Source organism: Mus caroli, chromosome 1 (genome assembly GCF_900094665.2).
Source record: "Mus caroli chromosome 1, CAROLI_EIJ_v1.1, whole genome shotgun sequence".
NCBI classification, from domain to species: Eukaryota; Metazoa; Chordata; class Mammalia; order Rodentia; family Muridae; genus Mus; species Mus caroli.
In genome coordinates this window covers 110,690,540-110,707,811 of record NC_034570.1, presented here as the reverse complement: position 1 = coordinate 110,707,811, position 17,272 = coordinate 110,690,540, and the positions used below count along the sequence as shown (strand labels likewise).

Here is a 17,272-nt window from a genome sequence, read left to right as displayed (position 1 = left end):
TTCTTCTTCTTCTTCTTCTTCTTCCTTCTCTCTCTCTCTCTCTCTCTCTCTCTCTCTCTCTCTCTCTCTCTCTCTCCCCCCCTCCCTCCCCCCATGACTTGTCAGAAGTAGCTGCAGACACAATGGCTCTCCAAATCCAATCCCCACTTTTTCTTTTCTTTGAGACATGGTTTCATGTAACCCAGGGTGGTCTTAAACTATACAGCCAAGGTAACCTAGAACTTCTCACTCTTCTACCTAAGTGCACTATACCCAGTTTATGCGGTGCTGGGAAATAGAACAGGGGTCTCCTAGATGCTAAGCATGCAGTCTACTAACTGAGCTACAGCTTTAATCCAGAATGGTTGGTATGGCCAATATCCTTCTATGTCCCTGCCAGAATCCAGATCACTGCCCCTAGTCATTCTGTGACACCCACCTCACTGAGGGTTCCCCTGGACACAGCCGTAGGCCCATGAGATCATGAGCAAGCCAGGAATCTACAATACTCACTCACCTGAGAAGCTGGCAAAGAGCCAGCAGAATTGTGAGAAGCGGTTGCGATGCAGCCACTGCTGTGCATCCTGGATAGAGGCTGATGGGAGCAGGTGCTGCAATTGAGAGAAAGGGAGGGTTCAAAATGGCCACAGAGCCAGAGGGACCACCAGCCCATCAACACTCATGCATACTTACATCACTGCCCAGGGGTAAGGGCTCCACTGGGTGATTAGGTGAGCTGTTACTGTAATGGAAAAGGGACAGTTGATGAGCATGAGGGATTCCAGGGACACAAAGAAGGTTCTAGAACCTAAGTGGTACCTACATTCATTCCAGCAGGTGTGTGACTTGCTTTAAATAAATTCTGCAAGACTTCCTGAATCAGTTACAATTAGTTAGACCCAGTCTCTCATGATGAATGTCTTCGTCATTGTGCAACTTCACAGGAGTTTAGATGGGCCACACTGTACCAAGCAACATCGACACCTCTATCTATGTCGTCTTTAGCAACAACCAAGGGCTTGTCTGTTTCATCTGGATCCTGTGCTGCACAATGGAGCCTCACCCTTGTGATGGTCCACTTTGACTAGACTTAGAGTCACCATGGAAACAAACCTCTGAGCATGTCTGGGAGGGAGTTTCTACATCAAATTAATTAAGGTGGGAAGACCCACCCTAACTGTGGGCAGCACCGTCCCATACATAGGCTGGGGTCCTACACTGAATAAAAAAAAAAAGGAGACAGTGAGCTGAGCACCAGCATCCAACTCTCTGCTTCCTAACTACAGATACAACTCGAGCAGCTGCTTCAAGCTCCATCCACCATGGCTTCTTCACAGTGACAGACTATCTCCTTTAATTGAGAGCTGAAATAAGTCCTTCCTTAAGTTATTTCTTGTGAAGTATTTTTGGTCCAGTGAAAGAAAATGACTAAAAATACCCACCAAGTTCCAGCCTAAGGAAAGGACAAGCTGACCAGAGCACAGGCCTCACTTCTTCCAGTAATTCAGCACCTAGGAAGCTGCAGCTGAACCAAAAGCATCAACCAAGTCCTAGCCAGATAGGCATGTAAGGGCCACTGCGGTGAATCCACAGGTTGGCCTGGGTTTTCCTGATAGGAATGGACAGGGATGCTTGCCTTGTGAGAATGTTTGATACCTAACACCCACATTAAAAACAACAACAACAACAACAAAAAACAAAAAAACTGGTGCTGCAGGACATGCCTCTAATCCTAGTACTGGGATGTGAGCTTCACTAGAGAGCACTAGCCAGCCAGCCTCACCAAATCAGTGAGCTCCAGTGAGAGACCCTGTCTCAGAGAGTAAGGTAGAGAGTGACAGAGATGCCTGACATCAACTCCTGGCTTCCAGGTGTATATGCATGCCCACCCATACATTTTTATACACACACATACACACACACATACTAGACGCTCGCAGAGATGACCCTCATCCCAGCTGTCCATTGTTAACAGCAGCCTTCTACTGCAGCACAGGCACATCCTTCCTCATGCCCTTTGTTGAACCCCCAAGCCCCTTCTGCATCGGGCAAAGCAGGGCTTAGGGAAGTTAAGGAAGTTGTTTCCCTAAAGTGCAGCTCTGCCTGATCTAAATGACCCTTTTTTAATTCTATACTCATGAGAAGACATTTCACAATGGTAAAATCTTTGACTTGAGCTGACCTTGAACTTGCTATATAACCTTGAACTGCAGATCCTCTTCCTCTACCTTTAGAATGCTAGAATTACAGGCACCACCACACCAGGTGCTGAAGGTCAAACTCAGCGTTTCCTCTACTATCACTCAACTGATTTCTTATTATGGACTGACTACAGAGTAGAGTATGGACCTCAAAACAGAGGTCCTGCACTGGCTGGCTGGAGTTCTCCTCTATTCACTACCAGGACCAGGATGTTACTGCAGAGCCACCACAGAGATATCAAAAGCCTCAGTCTGCACACACAGTCTGCCGGTTAGGATCTGCCTATGATGTCAGCACTGTCCTATCCCTGTGTCCTTGGGGCCACAACACCTATCTGAAGAGTCAGCCAAGATTCAGCAAGACTAGCTTTGGTGCTACAACACTGAAACCCAGGGTGGAGGCTCCTACCTGGACAGTCCCTTCAGGAAGGGTACACAAGAGGTAGACAGCAAACCAAGGAGGGCCTTCCAGATGCTTCAGCTATGCAGCACAGCACCCACCTCAGCTGAACACTGGTCTTCAAGGTAAATTACAAACCTGTTGCTACTTATGGAAGTATATAGAAAAGAGCACGTGACACACACACACACAGATATCAGGTGTGATAGCATAGACCTATAACCCCAGCACTCAAGAGGTTGAAAAAGTAGGATTGCAAGTTCAAGGCCAGCCTGAGGTAACCAAGTTCAAGGTCAGTCTGGGCTATATACATCCCTGCCTTAAAAAACTCAAAGATATCTGGGCCGTGGTGGCATTTGCCTTTAATCCCAGAACTCAGGAAGGCAAAAGCAGGCAGATCTCTGAATTTGAGGCTAGCCTGGTCTACAGAGTTCAAGGACAGTCAAGGTTACAGAGAAACCCTCTCTCAAAACAAAATCAAAACAAAACAAAACCCAACAAACCCTAAAGTTAAATATAAGAGTTGAGGATGTAGCTCAGTGGTAGAGTTCTTGCCTAGCATGCACCAGGCCCTGGATTCCACCCTCAGCATGGGGAGCTAGAGAGAAATAAACATGGCTGTGACTGCTATATCAGTTAGCCACACTAAAACCCAAGCAGATGCCAGGCCATGGCATGAAAGAAGACCAAAAAAGGACTAGCCCACTGCATGCCAGGAACCCCAAGGAGAGGAAGGTTAGACGTACCCTTCACGGAGGCCAAAGCTGTTGGGAGAGCCATTGTAGCTTGGGGATGGGGTGCTGTTCGCCTGGTAGGGGACATCAGGCCATGGAGAACACTATGGGAAGAAACACAACACAGGCAGTGTCACACAACAATGATCTTGGAATAACCTGAAAGGACAATCCACGGTCTTCGGGCCCTTCTGCAGAAGCAAGCATTCATGAGCTCTGATGCCTAAGACCCTGTTGTGTCAGCATAGAGTCTACAGCGACTAAGTGCTCAGGAGGAGCCATGGCCAATCAGACATACCGTTGCAGAAAAGACCTAGAACTCAGGAAGCCATCCTGGATCAGGCAAACCATGAAATATACCAATGCACCCCTTTGAGCTGCCTGACAGTCAACCCAAAGGAAAAGAAGCATCATGTAATACGAAAGCCCACAAACTGACTGGTCAATTATGCTTAAATATGCATCACACATAGGATAGATGACCTCTAAAGAAAGAGAAAATAGTAAAATGCAGGGCTAAAACCCATGCCATTGGGTGAGGAAACTGCAGGCAGGAAGGGCCGGGAACAGGCAGGAGGACTCCTGGAACTCTTCCAAGACTAGATCCTCCCAGACAACTTAATCAGTTACTCCATTTTAGTACCCATCTGGGCTCCAAAAGACAGAAACACGCATGATGTGAGCCTTCCTCTGCTGGACATTCCAATGCACAAGCAAAAATGAAGAGGCCCAGTTAGGGGTGTTGGAGAGAGAACATGACTTCCAGGGAAAGGGAGCACCCATGCCTGCCTTTCTTCCCTCCCTCTAAGGCAGTGACTCTGCTTGGAGAGGGCTGGTCTGAAGCATTCCTAAAGACTGACTACCCCCCACCAAATGCCAGGCTGGTAAATATTTAACCATTGTGAGTGTGGGCTGGAATTTGTTGATGCTAAATCCTACCAAGGAAGGAAATCTGATGAGCCGATAGAAGGGGTGCACTGGCATCTCCCAAGGTCATAGTCTGGATTCTTCATATCAGCCATGCTGATAGAGAGACCGTGCTGAGGGCCTGCCTGCACAGCCACAGCACCCTCTCTTCTTTCAGGGGAGTCAGATTGGAACAGAGAAGCTGGGGCTCAGCCAGGATCAGAAACCCAGCACTAGATGGGGGTTCTCCTGGCAGTGTCATCAGTCAGACATGGGCCAGGCATGGGATGAAACTACATGAAAAGCAGTCCTTGTGTTTCTCTGTGGCAGAGAGCAAGCAGAGGTTTTCCTGTACCGGGCTCCCTGCACACGATCACCCTTAGAAAACATAAAGTGCCACATTAGCTTTTTTTTACCCTGTCTTATGCAAATGCTCCTTCACGAGTGGCTTAGCTCATACTATACAGGCATACCCACAGCTGGGACCTGGCTACCCGTGTTGGATTTCTGTACCCAAGTCTCACTATTAACACAGCCCAACCTTGCATGACCACCCTGGGTCATTCATTCATATCTATATATCCATATATCCATATATCTACATATCCATCTCTCTCTCTCATACATATATCTGTTAGAGTAAATCCAATTAGTCAAAATCGCCAACATAATGAGGAATAGCTACCAAAAACAACAACAAACAACAAAAACCCAGGGCTGGGCAGTTGTGGCACAAGCCTTTAATCCCAGCACTTGGAAGGTAGAGGCAGCAGATCTCTGTGAGTTTGAGGACAGCCAGGGCTGCACAGAGAAACCCCATGTAGGTAGGTAGGTAGGAAGGAAGGAAGGAAGGAAGGAAGGAAGGAAGGAAGGAAGGAAGGAAGGGAGGAAGGGAGGAAGGGAGGAAGGGAGGTCAGAGGGAGGGAGGGAGAGAGAACAGGCCAACAAAAGGAAAGACACCCAGATGGCCAGTGACAGGAAGCAGGAGAGCTGCTAATAGCATTTGAGGAGTTTCCTGAACCTGCCTCTTTGGAGTCAGGCTTAACAGGAAGTGTATTTCTGTATCTGTCCAAAGAAGACCTACTCAGCGCTGGGAGTAGGGGCAAACTCAGTGGGTTCCTGGGTTCCAGATCTGACACAGAATCTTAAATTTACTTGTATTATTTGATTATATGTTTACGAGTTTATTTTATTATATGAGTATATACGGTGTGTGTTTGTGTGTGTGTGTGTTTTCACATGCGCGTTCTAATGTGCATGTGAAATGGCTTGTGTATGGAGGTCAGAGGATAACACTCAGAAGTAGTTCTTTCCTTCTACTTTGGAGCTGGGGATCAAACTCAGTTGCCAGGCTTATGCAGCAAGCACTTTTACCCGCCAAGCCGTCTCTTATTAAAAATCCATGCTAGTGGACGCTTTTAATCACAGCACTCAAGAAGCAGAGACAGGTGGATCTCTGTGAGTTGGACGCCAGCCTGGTCTGGTCTACAGGAAAAATTCCAGGACAGCCAGGGATACATAGAGGTCCCTATCTCAACAAAACAAACACAAAACAAAAGCCAGATCTTACAGTACTGGCCAGTGACCTTATGCAGAGTGAAGCCCTGTGCATAGTCCTGCTGTGTTCAGTCTACAAGAGGCCTCCATCAGAACACTGCACAGCTAAACAAGGAACTAGAAAGCTGTTGATGTGAGAAGACAGGAGTCATGTGCAAAATGAGCCACTAGATGTAAAAGACACAGCCAGTGCAAAAGAGCGAGCGTGCATTGTTGATATGCAGACACAGGCATGCCTAGAGAGAGAGTGGAGGAGAGCCAAGGCATGGATAGGTCAGTGGTTGCTCTGTTTTACATTTTGACTGAATGTATCACCTGTTCATTCACATTTTCAAAAGCACCAACATTCAAAGGCGGCAGGGAGCTCAAAGTGATGTCAGAATAACCCACCAGCAGCCTCACGGGATGTGTGCACTGGGCTCTCTCTCAACAATGCTCCCACCTACCTTCCCTGATGGCTGATCTCCCACTACTCTGTGCACCTTGCCCACGGCCTGCTGCAGGCCCACTCTCAGCTTCAGCCCTGGCTCGCTCACCTCGGTAAGGATGGTAGTTTCATAGGATGGCTGGTATTTCTCCTTCTCTTGAGCCGTCCTTTTTTCCATCTTTTCCCGGTCGGTCTTCTGTTTCCGATCAGCTCCCTTAGGCTGCAAGCATAGAACACAGGGTCCATTTAGGCCAGAAATAGGCCATTGGCTGGGAAAGAAGGCCAAGGCCTGCACTTCAACCCGGTGCCCGAAGAACAGGCAGGACTAGCGGCATGTTTTCTTTCCACCCCTGTGATCTTTGAGCAGGAAGTACTTAGGACGATTGCCACTAGTGGCCACTTGCTTCTGGAAGGAGCCATGGAGAACCAAAACAGGACATATCACAGTGCTGGGGTGACTGATGGAGACCACAGAAAGGTAGGAGAGTGGATTCTGACCCACACTGTGCCTTGTTCAACTCTGCTCAGGCCCAGCACACCCAGCCTCGGAACATGGCAGCCCCAAAGGCATCCGTCCATCCGTCTCTGCTGTGGCTAAATGATGGTGCAACAGGCTGCAGAATCTATTTCTAGTCACAGATAGTGCCAGTGAGTGCCAGCCTCAGAGCCACCATCATCTCTCTTCTTCACAAACTAGAGGCTCAGGGTTTGTTGGCAGGAGAGACCTGAGGGTACAGTCACTCCCTCACTCACTCCTGTGTCACCTTCATTGTGTCTCTCATGGCTCCCATCCTATCCTGCTTGGCAAGCACAGGTACAAGCCCCAGAGCCCTTGATGTGCAGATAGGAACACTTAGTTCAGGTCTAGTGGCCGGCCGGCCGCACAGGGCTTGCATCCCAGTGTGCGTCTTCCTCAAGAGATGCCTTTTGGTTCCCAGATCAAGGGCTTTTAGGGAAACCTCCCTTGGGGTGACCCAGCCCTAGGTAAAGATAAGCTTGTAGTAAGCCACACAGGGACACTAACAGCAGGCATGAAATTCTATGTGAGCACAAAGGACTTGTCAGGGGAGCAGGGCAGACAGCCACACCTAGCCCCCTGCACTAAAGACCTATGCTCACTGGAAGCCTCTCTTCCTTGCCTCAGAAGCCATAGGTGAGGTAAGTACAGCCAGCTCATGGGTTAGCATGAATGTGGAGTAAAGCCCTCCACCTCAAACCCTTCAAAGAGCTGGTCAGAACAGGATGGCTTTGTCTTTCAGAAATCCATCAAGAACCCAAATTTGATGCCCCTGAAACCATGTAAAAAGGCCAGGGTCTGGTGACAAACACTGGGAATTCCAGAGATGAGGAAGCCAACCAGTGAGACTACCAAAGACTGGCCCTCTTGACCTCATACCTAATCCTTTAGCCTAATGGGCTAGTTCTAGGAGCAGTGAGAGGACCTATCTCAAAAATAAGGCAAATGACTCATGAAGAACCTAAGATTGACCTCTGACCTCCACATGCTACACATGTGCACTCACCCCCCACACACACACAAATATAAAACCCCATACATACAGAGAGGGAAAAATAGTTTGTAGGTAACATGCCTGCCATAGACTCAAAATGGCAGGCCGCAAAGAGTGAAGGTAGACTTGCTTTCAGGGACATCAAGCCAGTTGGGGGGCAGCCTCAACTGCTCAGCCTCTAGGTCTGCGGTTATACCTGTGAATATTTAGTTCCTGTCAATCACTGCTTAGGAAGATCAACGACTCTTGCTGTCTCTCTAACACAGCCCTATCTGAAACTGATCTGTTTCCAACAGGTTCCAAATTCATCTAGGTGTGAAGAAGGGTATTAAGTCTGGTCACACAAAGTGACCCCTGATAGGAGGGGGCTCTCAAGTGGACAGAAACATGTTAAACCTGCTGGTTGTGGGCTAGCCTCATGCTGTAAGAATGGCACAGGCCTGTTCCACCTTCCTTTTCCCTAAGGGCATTAGGGATGGTAAGAAGCTGGCTCCCACCTTCAGGAAATAATCAATCCAGATGAGGAGTTAGGAACCAGTAATGAGAGACTGCAGGGTGACTCAGGGCAAGAGGAGGCTGGATAGACTTCTGAAGATGTTCCTTTCTTGAAGATGACATGTGACAGAACTCAGGATGTCCTTGAATGTTAGAGCCAATTCCCTATCACTGAGCCACAGTGCTTCTCAAGAGAAAGCTAGACTGGGGTGGGGAACATTTCTCAATAGCAGAGCTCCTGTAGAGTGCCTGCCTGCCATGCAAAAAAGAGGCCTGAGTTTGGAAACAACCTCCACTTAAAGAGCCAGGTGTGACAACACATGCCTTCCATACTGGTCCTGAGGAGGCAGAGACATGAGGATCCCTGGAGCTCAATGCTCAGTCAGTCTTACTGAATGGAAAGTTCCAGGTTCAGTGAGAAAACCTGGCAAGATTCCTCAGCACATACACACACACACACACACACACAGAGCCAACCAATGCAAAGAAAAATGGCATTGAGCGAGACTACCAAAGACTGGCCCTCTTGACCTCATGCATACTTCTCTTTTGTTCTTATTTTGTTGGCGACAGGCTTCCACTCTTACAAAAGCAGAGTCTTGTACTGACATGGGAGACTCCCCAACAATTTTGAGTAACAAGAGAAGGCTGGGCAGGGACACAAGCCAGAATCAAGAGAGAGGAGCTAATACGAGGCCACACACCCAGCTGGGTCTGTGATCTAAGCCAAGGGTCCTTTGACCAGGTTTGACCAGGGTGGCTGTGTTAAGTGCATCATACCTTGAACACCTTGATCTGGCAGCTGGCAGAGTGTAGATGCTCTGAATAGTCCCCACTCTCATTCTGCTTAAACGTGTCAATCTGCACCCGAAAAGGCACTCCCTTCTCACCTCCATGCTTCCTGGGGGTGAATTCCGTGCTGATACAGTGCACCTGCGAGGGGAATGTGGGGCCTGAAATTGGGTAGATGAGGGGACTCTGGATGCCCCTAATGTCTCCCTCTCCCCAAGGAGGTAACCAAGCCTGCTTCCCCTAACTCTCCACTTACCCCATCAGGCCAAGGCCTTCTTGTCCTTTAGCCACAGAACAGAGGACATACATATCATCCTGCCTCTGTCCCTTAACTCTGGAGCTCTGTCTGATCAGCTAAATCCTCACCTTTGTTCCAGGCCACTAGACACAGTAGCCACCACCACCCCATCCATAAACCTTCCCCTTCATCACACCATCACCCCTCCCCACCCAGAAACCATCCCCTTCCTAAATCCCAGACTTGTGGGGCAACTGAGCACAGCCCTGTTGTTCTCTGACATCCTGGTCACTGAACAAGTCTGGAGTCATGGTCAGAATGCCAAACTCATCTCCATATTTTTAAGTGCATATTATATAGGAGGTACCAGATACCTATGTATTGTTCTGATATTGTAATGTGATAAAATTCGGTATTACTGCAATACAAAAAAACCTAAATTTTGCAACAAGAATATTATTTGCTTTTAAAGATTGTATCAGTGTGTTCCTTGTGTGTGTGTGCATACATGAACATGTGTACCTAGAAGACAGATTTTGACATTTATGTCTTCTTCAGTTGTCCCCCTCACCACCACCGCCGCCTCAACTTTTGTTAATGTTGTTGCTTTGTAGTTATTGGTTTTGTTAGATTTTTTTGATTTGTTGTTGTTATTACTGTTGTTGTGATAGATAGCCCTGGGGGTCCTGAGACTCACCCTGCAGACTAGGCTGATCTTAAACTCAGAGATCCACCTGCCTCTTGAATGGTGAGATTAAAGGCATGGGATAAAAGCCCACCATGACTGACGAGACCCACTTAATTTTTTAAGTCAGGGTTTCTCACTGAACTCATAGATTTGGCTAGGCTCGCTGGTAGATAAGCCCCAGGAATCCTGTTGTCTCCACCCCTTTAGCACTGGGGTCAGGTGTATGCAGATGTGACCAACCAGTTTTTACAAGCTGAGGATGGAACTCAAATCCTCATGTATACACAGCAAGCATTTTACTGTCTCTAGTTTTTTGAGCCATTCTCTTGGACCGGGCATATGTCTTAACTGTTAATAGGCTAATATAATCCTAGCACTCAGGAAATTGAGGCAGATATGTTCAAGGTCAGCTTGAGGCTCCATAGAAAGACCCTGCCTGTCTCAAAGACAAACAAAAATGGGGAAGAAATTTTATAAAACAATAACATACAGCTAGTCAATGAAAAGGCCAGGCTGGTAAAGAACCATACCAGGCCTTGGCCATCTGAACTCCAGATGGTATATAATTCAAGGTAGGAGCCATACATGTGCAAAAAAAATGAACTCAACAACTAGATAGAGTGGGAGAATGTTCCTTTCCAATTATCTGGCAAATACTGGCTTTAAAAACTTTGTTATTGCTAGGCATGGTGTCACATGCCTTTTATCTGGCACCTGGGAGGCAGAGAAACCTTCTGTAAGGTTGAGGCCAGCCTGGCCTACATAGAACAATGGTTCTCAACCTTCCTAACACTGAGACCCTTTAGTTCTTCATGTTGTGGTGACCCCCAGCCATAAAATTATTTTTGTTGCTATTTCATAACTGTAATTTTGCTACTATTATGAATCATAATGTAAATATCTGATATGCAGGATATCTTGGCCTACAGGCTGAGAACCACTGAAACGCAGTGTTCCAGGATAGCCCAGGGCTACATAGAGACACTGCCTCCAAAAAACCTCAAAAACAACAACAAAAGTCTTCCCGTCTTCTGTCCTCCCTTAGCTACTTTCCCTCCAACTGGAGACCATCTTAGTTAGCTGGCAGGCCGCCCTCCAAAGCTCTCATGTTTGCTTACCTGAATGAATGCAGATGCTCTCTTCGATGGGTCCCACAAAAACTCCACAGCATTCAGTTGGGTTGGGCTGGCCCTGGGGTCCAAGATACCAACAGACAGTGGAATATCTGTGCACACACACACACACATACACAAAAGTAAAATGGTCAGCTTCTCCCAAATATTGAGGGGAAAGACCCAATATGCTTGGGTCATCACTGAAAGTTCTCATGTTTCCTTCTTTTCTTTCTTTCCTTTTCCTTCCTTCCTTCCTTCCTTCCTTCCTTCCTTCTTTCCATATATAGGTGTATGGGGGTATTCTTGTGTGTGTGTGTGTGTGTGTGTGTTTTAGGGACTGAATTCATACTTGCACTTACCAGCCAAGCTATCTCATCAGTCCTCTTTCTTTTGGAAAAAGAAACTATATATATATATATATTTATGTTTATATTTACATTTGCATTCATATTTATGAACCATCCTGGCCTCAACCTCAACGTCTTTCTGCCTGTGCATCTCCAGTACTGGGCTTGCATGTATGTGCCACCATGCTGGGCTTCCCTGTGAACATAAATCCAAGTGGCACTCACAAAGAAGTCCCATATGGCCCAAGTGTCCAGGGTTGGTGCTGGCTAAGGAGACTCACCAATGTCCAGGATACGGTCCCCAGGCCGGCTCCACCGCCAACCCTCCAACTGTTGGTACTCTGTGTACTGCAGCCGGCGGTCATGGAAAACGACACGGATGATGCTCTGTGGAAGGCAAATGTTGGAGACAGCTCTGTGTAGGGACTGCAGGGCCACAAGATGAGCATGTATCCCTGTCCCCAGCCAGGGAAAACCTTCTACCCCTCTCCAGTCCCTTTTCCTAGGGCTTCCTGTCTATCCTCAGAATCCCAAGAACACGGACAATGGTAAGAAGGTGGATGCCTTCCCTGGTCTCCAGTATTCCGAACAGCTTCATATACATATCTGATTACTATGCTGTTATGTGCAAGTAAGAAAGGCTCAATTGAGGGCAAAATTAGGCCACAGCTTCTATCTATCTAACCCAGAACATACTTCACCAATGTAAGCCACCCCACCCTGCTCCACTGCCTATCCATCTAATCTCCACTGGGACAGTGCACTCCAGAAACTGGGATGGGACTAGCTCAGGGATTCCTTCCCACCACCCCCAGCCCCAGGCATTCAGACCCCACAGGCCCCTCTAGCATGTGAGGAGCCAGCCCTGAGGCTCACTCACCTTCACATATTTCGTGTTCAGATCTTGGAAGTCCCCTAGCTTCCGATTCTCCAGCAGCCGGATTTCATAGGACTGACCTGAGGGAGGAAGGCAATACATTTTCCATTTCTTTCTGTAATTTTATTCTGAGAGTGTATCTCATGTAGTTAAGGTAGACCTTGAACCCCTGACCCTCCGGTTTATGCCTCCTAGCCACACTCAGTTTATTCATGGGCTCTGGGCTTCAGAACTCTGGTCTAAATGCTCGCACAGTAAGCATTTTACACAGAGTAAAAATGGTTTCTAAAAATTGGTTTAAAAAATTAACTTCTCAGGGCCAGAGAGATAGCTTAACAGTTAGGAGCATTGAGTAATCTTCAATAGGACCCCAGTTCAATTCCTAGCTCTTCCTGGCCTCTGAAGGCACCAGGCACACGTGTGATGTACAGGAAACCAGAACACATACACATAATTCTTAAAAATTAAAACAAGTATTTCTCTCAAACCAGATGGCCTCAGCCGTGAACAACACAGAAATGGCCAAGGTTAAAGCTCAGGACCTGCGCAGCAAGGAAGAGGAGCTGTTGAAATAACTGGATGATCTGAAGGTGGAATTGCCCCAGCTTCACGTCACCAAAGTGACAAGTGATGCTGTGTCTAAGCTCCCCAAGATGTGAGTCGTACACAAGTCCTCACTTCCATTAGCCAGACTCAAAAAGAAAACCTCAGGAAATTCTACAAGGGCAAGAAGCACAAGCCCCTGGACCTGCGACCCAAGAAGACTAGAGTCATGAGCCACCATCGGCTCACCAAACATGAGGAGAAACTGAAGACCAAGAAGCAGCAAGCAGTGGAAGTTGCAAGACAACCAGGGCTACCAGTGAGACCTTGCCCCAGAATAAATAAACAATCTGTTTCTCAGAGCTTTATTTTAACATGAACAGCTGCTATGAGATGCTTAGTATGGACCAACTTTCCCAATCTGGGGTCAGAGACAAAGAGGAGATATGGCTCTAAAGTCACATGTATATAAATGTGAGCCTAATCCCAAAACAAAGCGGTCACAGCGACTCCTGGATGGCTTTACACGCAGCTATCAGAGCTTCAGAGAATGGAGTTGCAGCCTAGAACCCCAGTATAGGGGAAGTTGGCAGTTTAAGGCAAGCATAGGTCATGTGGTGAGACTCTGTCTCAAAAAACAAAGCAAAGAGCTGGTGAAATGGTGTAGGGAGAGAAGAGACTGTCATCTAACCGTCAACCGCCCCCAAACACACACACACACACATACACACACAGAGTGTTGAACATATTAAACAAAAGAAGCAACCAGTTAGAGAAATACCTCCACCCTCCTTCTGCTGAAGGGGAATCCAGTCCTGGAAACCGGGAATGTTTGACTAGATAGTCTCAGACAATCCGCCCTGAGTCTAACGACTTGCACAGTGAGACACACAGAGATGACAGACAACAAAAGACAGGATGTCAGAGGTAAAGAAAAGATGTGGACACAAGCCAAAGACTGCCTGGAGACACCAGAAGGTTAGTGGCCGACAGCAGCACCTTCCATGGGTGCCCAAGAAACAGTCCAGCACTGTGACCCTTCTCTCCCAGCCTTCAGAGCTGGGAGAACGAGCTGCCGCAGAAACAAGCCTGAGTGAGGGCGCCGGAATGGGCAGAGCTAGAAAGAAATGGAACCATTTGGACCATGTGGCTGAGCAGCAATCACATGCAGAGCACTCTGCAAACCCTGGGGCCCTGAGAGTCAGTAGAAGAGTCCCAGCCAGCATGTGGACCAGAGATTACTGACCCAGCCCAGACCGGATATGGTGGTACAGAGTCATTCACCTTTCTCTATTCACCACTGTGTGCATGTAGGTGGGCGTGTCTGTTTATATGTGCAGAAGCTCTGTTGTATGGGTGTGTCCAGGAGTGCAGTATATACACATAAATTTGGCAGCCAGAGGACAACCAACAGCTGCCCTTCCTCAAGCACTAGCCAACTGACCTGGGGCTGCCAAGTTTACTAGACTGGCTGGCCAGAGAGCCCCAGTGATCTGTTTTTACCTCCCTCACCTAAGCTCCGTTGCTGGTCCCCTGAACCAAGAGTCTAGCACTCCTTAGGCCTGGACAAACTAAGGGCCTTCCACACCCTAACTGGTTCTTCCAGTATCCTTGCCTTTGCTGAAGAATATAGATGGTGTTGGCAGAGGTCCAAGGCCCAAGTGGTCATTATGTGAGTGTACAGGCACTCCAGGGGGCCAATTAGCACTGGCCCCAGGTTCTGCAGGCTGACCTCCACTCAGGCCAAGTAGAGGCAGCTCCTGCCAGATAAAGAATTGTTTCTAAGTCTGCCCCAAGAGACAGCCCTGACACCTCACACTTACTGCCTGGGTTGTGGGCCAGGATCACATGGTGAGCTTCTTCATCTGAATGGGAATCTAATCTATGGAACCTTCCTCTCAAACATACATGCCTAGGATGATCTCCAGCCACCCGGCCTCTCCCATGTCATCCTGTTCCTGTAGATCAGCTGCCCTGCCCATGTGTGCCTCAAGGCTCACACATACTAGGTCCAGATTGACCTCCCTAGCCCTCACAGAATCCGCAAATTTCTGAGATTAAATGAGTTTGTATCATGCCTGGTTTTCCACCATACTTTTTGAGATAAGAGTCTCTCAATGAAATTGGAGTTCACCAATCCAGCTAGACTGATAGGCCAGCAAACCCCAGGGACCTACCAGTCTTTACCTTCTCTGTACTGGGAATACCAGAGTCAGTTCTTTTTTCTTTTAGATTTAATTTAAAAATTTCAAATCTATGGGTGCATGTGCGCATGCCTGCAGAGGCCAATAGAGGTCTTAGGATCACTGGAACTGGAGCTATAGGCTGTTGTGTGGCTTTTATGGGTGCTGGATCCTCTGAAAGAGTATCAGTCAGCAAAAGAGGGACAGGATGAAGCATAATTAATAATTCCTTAATAGACTAGGAGATGGGAAGGCTAGGTCCACTCACTCTGACAATGGACAGGGCATCTGAAACAGGCTGGCACATGCAGGTGGCATGGGAGAGAACTCTGAAGAATAGATAGAGTGTCTGTGGTCAAGGGAAGGAAGGAGTGACCATGACAGAAACTCCAAGCAAAGTGCAGCAAGGCCCGGGGATTACCTCTGGAGAACATTAACGAGCAGCTTCACTCATGGGAACACAGTGGTGCTGGAGACTACTGGGATATTGATTTGCCAAGCAAGGTCTCTCAACTAGCCAACAGCAGAACTAGAAACCAGGAGCCCCACTGGATTAAAGTGGAGACTCACAGGTTCGTTCCCCAGACAAACTCAAGCACAAAAAGGGTGAAAGGGCCAGGCTGTTACGTGTGCTTCTTTTTCACCTTTTCTATCGGGAAGGCTTGTACTTAAGGCTATCACAAGAATCTTACAACATGTCTGTCAAATTAAGATCTTTTCAACTAAGCAATTATTTGATAATGGAGAGGGGGAAAATCATTACTGGAAATGAGAATTTTTATTTCAGAGTTATGAAACAAAAGTGTTCTTGGGGTTGCTTTGTTTCTGACCTGAGAATGACCTTGAGAATGAATGATCCTCCTGCTCCAGCTCCAGGGCATTTGATTTCAGGTCACAGACACACCACCACCCTCAGTTTAAGGGGTTATGGGATACTGAGGTCAAACCCCAGGCTTTGTTCACGGTAGGTGAACACTCTGCCAACCAACTTGGTAGCCACTCTCAGTCTCAGCCAATCAAGTCACTTTTTAAACCTGAACCAATATTTTAAAGCATGCATCACATCTTCACACCATAAATCATAATCATATACCATAAAAAGACAGTGGGGAACCATTGTCTTTGTGGGGTCTCCCACCCAGGTTTGTCTCTTGCAACTCTGACACTCTGAGACTTGGAGGGGTGACAGAGTGCCTAGCAAGGAATTTGGTGCAGTCTGGGAGGTCCGAGGATCCCAGCCTGGCAGGAGGAAGTAGATAAGCAATGGCAGTCAGGTGACACCAGAAAACAGCCTCAAGGAAATTCCCTGGGAAGACTCGCCGCCGGCCCAGCCCTCTACTTCAGATTGTTAAAGGCCTGCCTGCCAAAGGATAGCCGGGAAAGAGCCCCAGGTTACTTTGTGATGTAAACTAGCCCTAGGCTGGTGGCTCCCAGCCCAGCCCAGGGAGCCAAGGTGACCTGGGAGTGGCTAGAACAGAGTCAGGACTCACACCACCCTCTCAAACAAGGGTGGCTGAGCCCTGCTGAGCCCTTCCTTCTTCAATCCCAGGGCTCTATATACTGTCCCGCCAAGGAGACAGTACTTAGAGGGGACTCTCTGGAAGAATTTAAGTTCAGCCTGATTCCACACCTCCATCCAATGGGATGGCTGGAAACATGCCCGCCCAAAGGGACCTGAACCACCAGAATGAGCAAAGAAATGTCTAGGTTCTATTGGCTTTGCCTGCTACTTTATCTTACAGTGGCAGAAGGGGTAGTGAAACACACACACACACACACCTCATTTTTCTTCTTTTCCTTAAAGTAACCCACACTATTGGTTGTGGCAGTATCAAAGTTCCCGTGAAGGCTCAGGTAGAAACTACAATCAGTAACAAGTCCCAGTGGCAAGGACCCTGCCATTAGAATATGGAAGCAACTCAGTACCAGGCAGGCAGGAAAGAGCACAGCTGAGTTTCAACAAAACATTTTACTGGCTCCTGGTGGCAGCCAGAGGGTAACCTGTGGGACAGGGTTCTCTCCCTATACCATGTATGTTCTGGGATTGAACTCAGGCATGATGACAAGCATGTAAGGGGAGGTTCTGTTGCTAAGGTCTAGTTCTCCAATTGGTTCTTGTCTTGTCAATAAAGAAGGGGGTGGAGGAGCCGGGCGTGGTGGTGACGCCTTTAATCCCAGCACTGGGGAGGCAGAGGCAGGTGGATTTCTGAGTTCGAGGCCAGCCTGGTCTACAAAGTGAGTGCCAGGACAGCCAGGGCTATACAAGAGAAACCCTGTCT

The 17,272-nt window shown here is 47.8% G+C and overlaps 1 protein-coding gene across 1 annotated transcript in view; it reads right to left on the bottom strand.

Annotated features, from left to right (window-relative positions):
- The window catches only part of Tfcp2l1 (transcription factor CP2 like 1), a 54,714-nt gene that overhangs the window by 14,159 nt on the left and 23,283 nt on the right, over positions 1 to 17,272 (bottom strand). Inside the window, exons 3-10 of the mRNA XM_021159286.2 lie at positions 12,271 to 12,347; positions 11,672 to 11,777; positions 11,047 to 11,153; positions 8,991 to 9,143; positions 6,314 to 6,424; positions 3,327 to 3,418; positions 673 to 721; positions 497 to 590 (exon numbers count right to left, since the gene is read on the bottom strand). Coding sequence (XP_021014945.1) covers positions 497 to 590; positions 673 to 721; positions 3,327 to 3,418; positions 6,314 to 6,424; positions 8,991 to 9,143; positions 11,047 to 11,153; positions 11,672 to 11,777; positions 12,271 to 12,347 — 789 coding nt within the window. The remainder of the gene's footprint in view (positions 1 to 496; positions 591 to 672; positions 722 to 3,326; positions 3,419 to 6,313; positions 6,425 to 8,990; positions 9,144 to 11,046; positions 11,154 to 11,671; positions 11,778 to 12,270; positions 12,348 to 17,272) is intronic.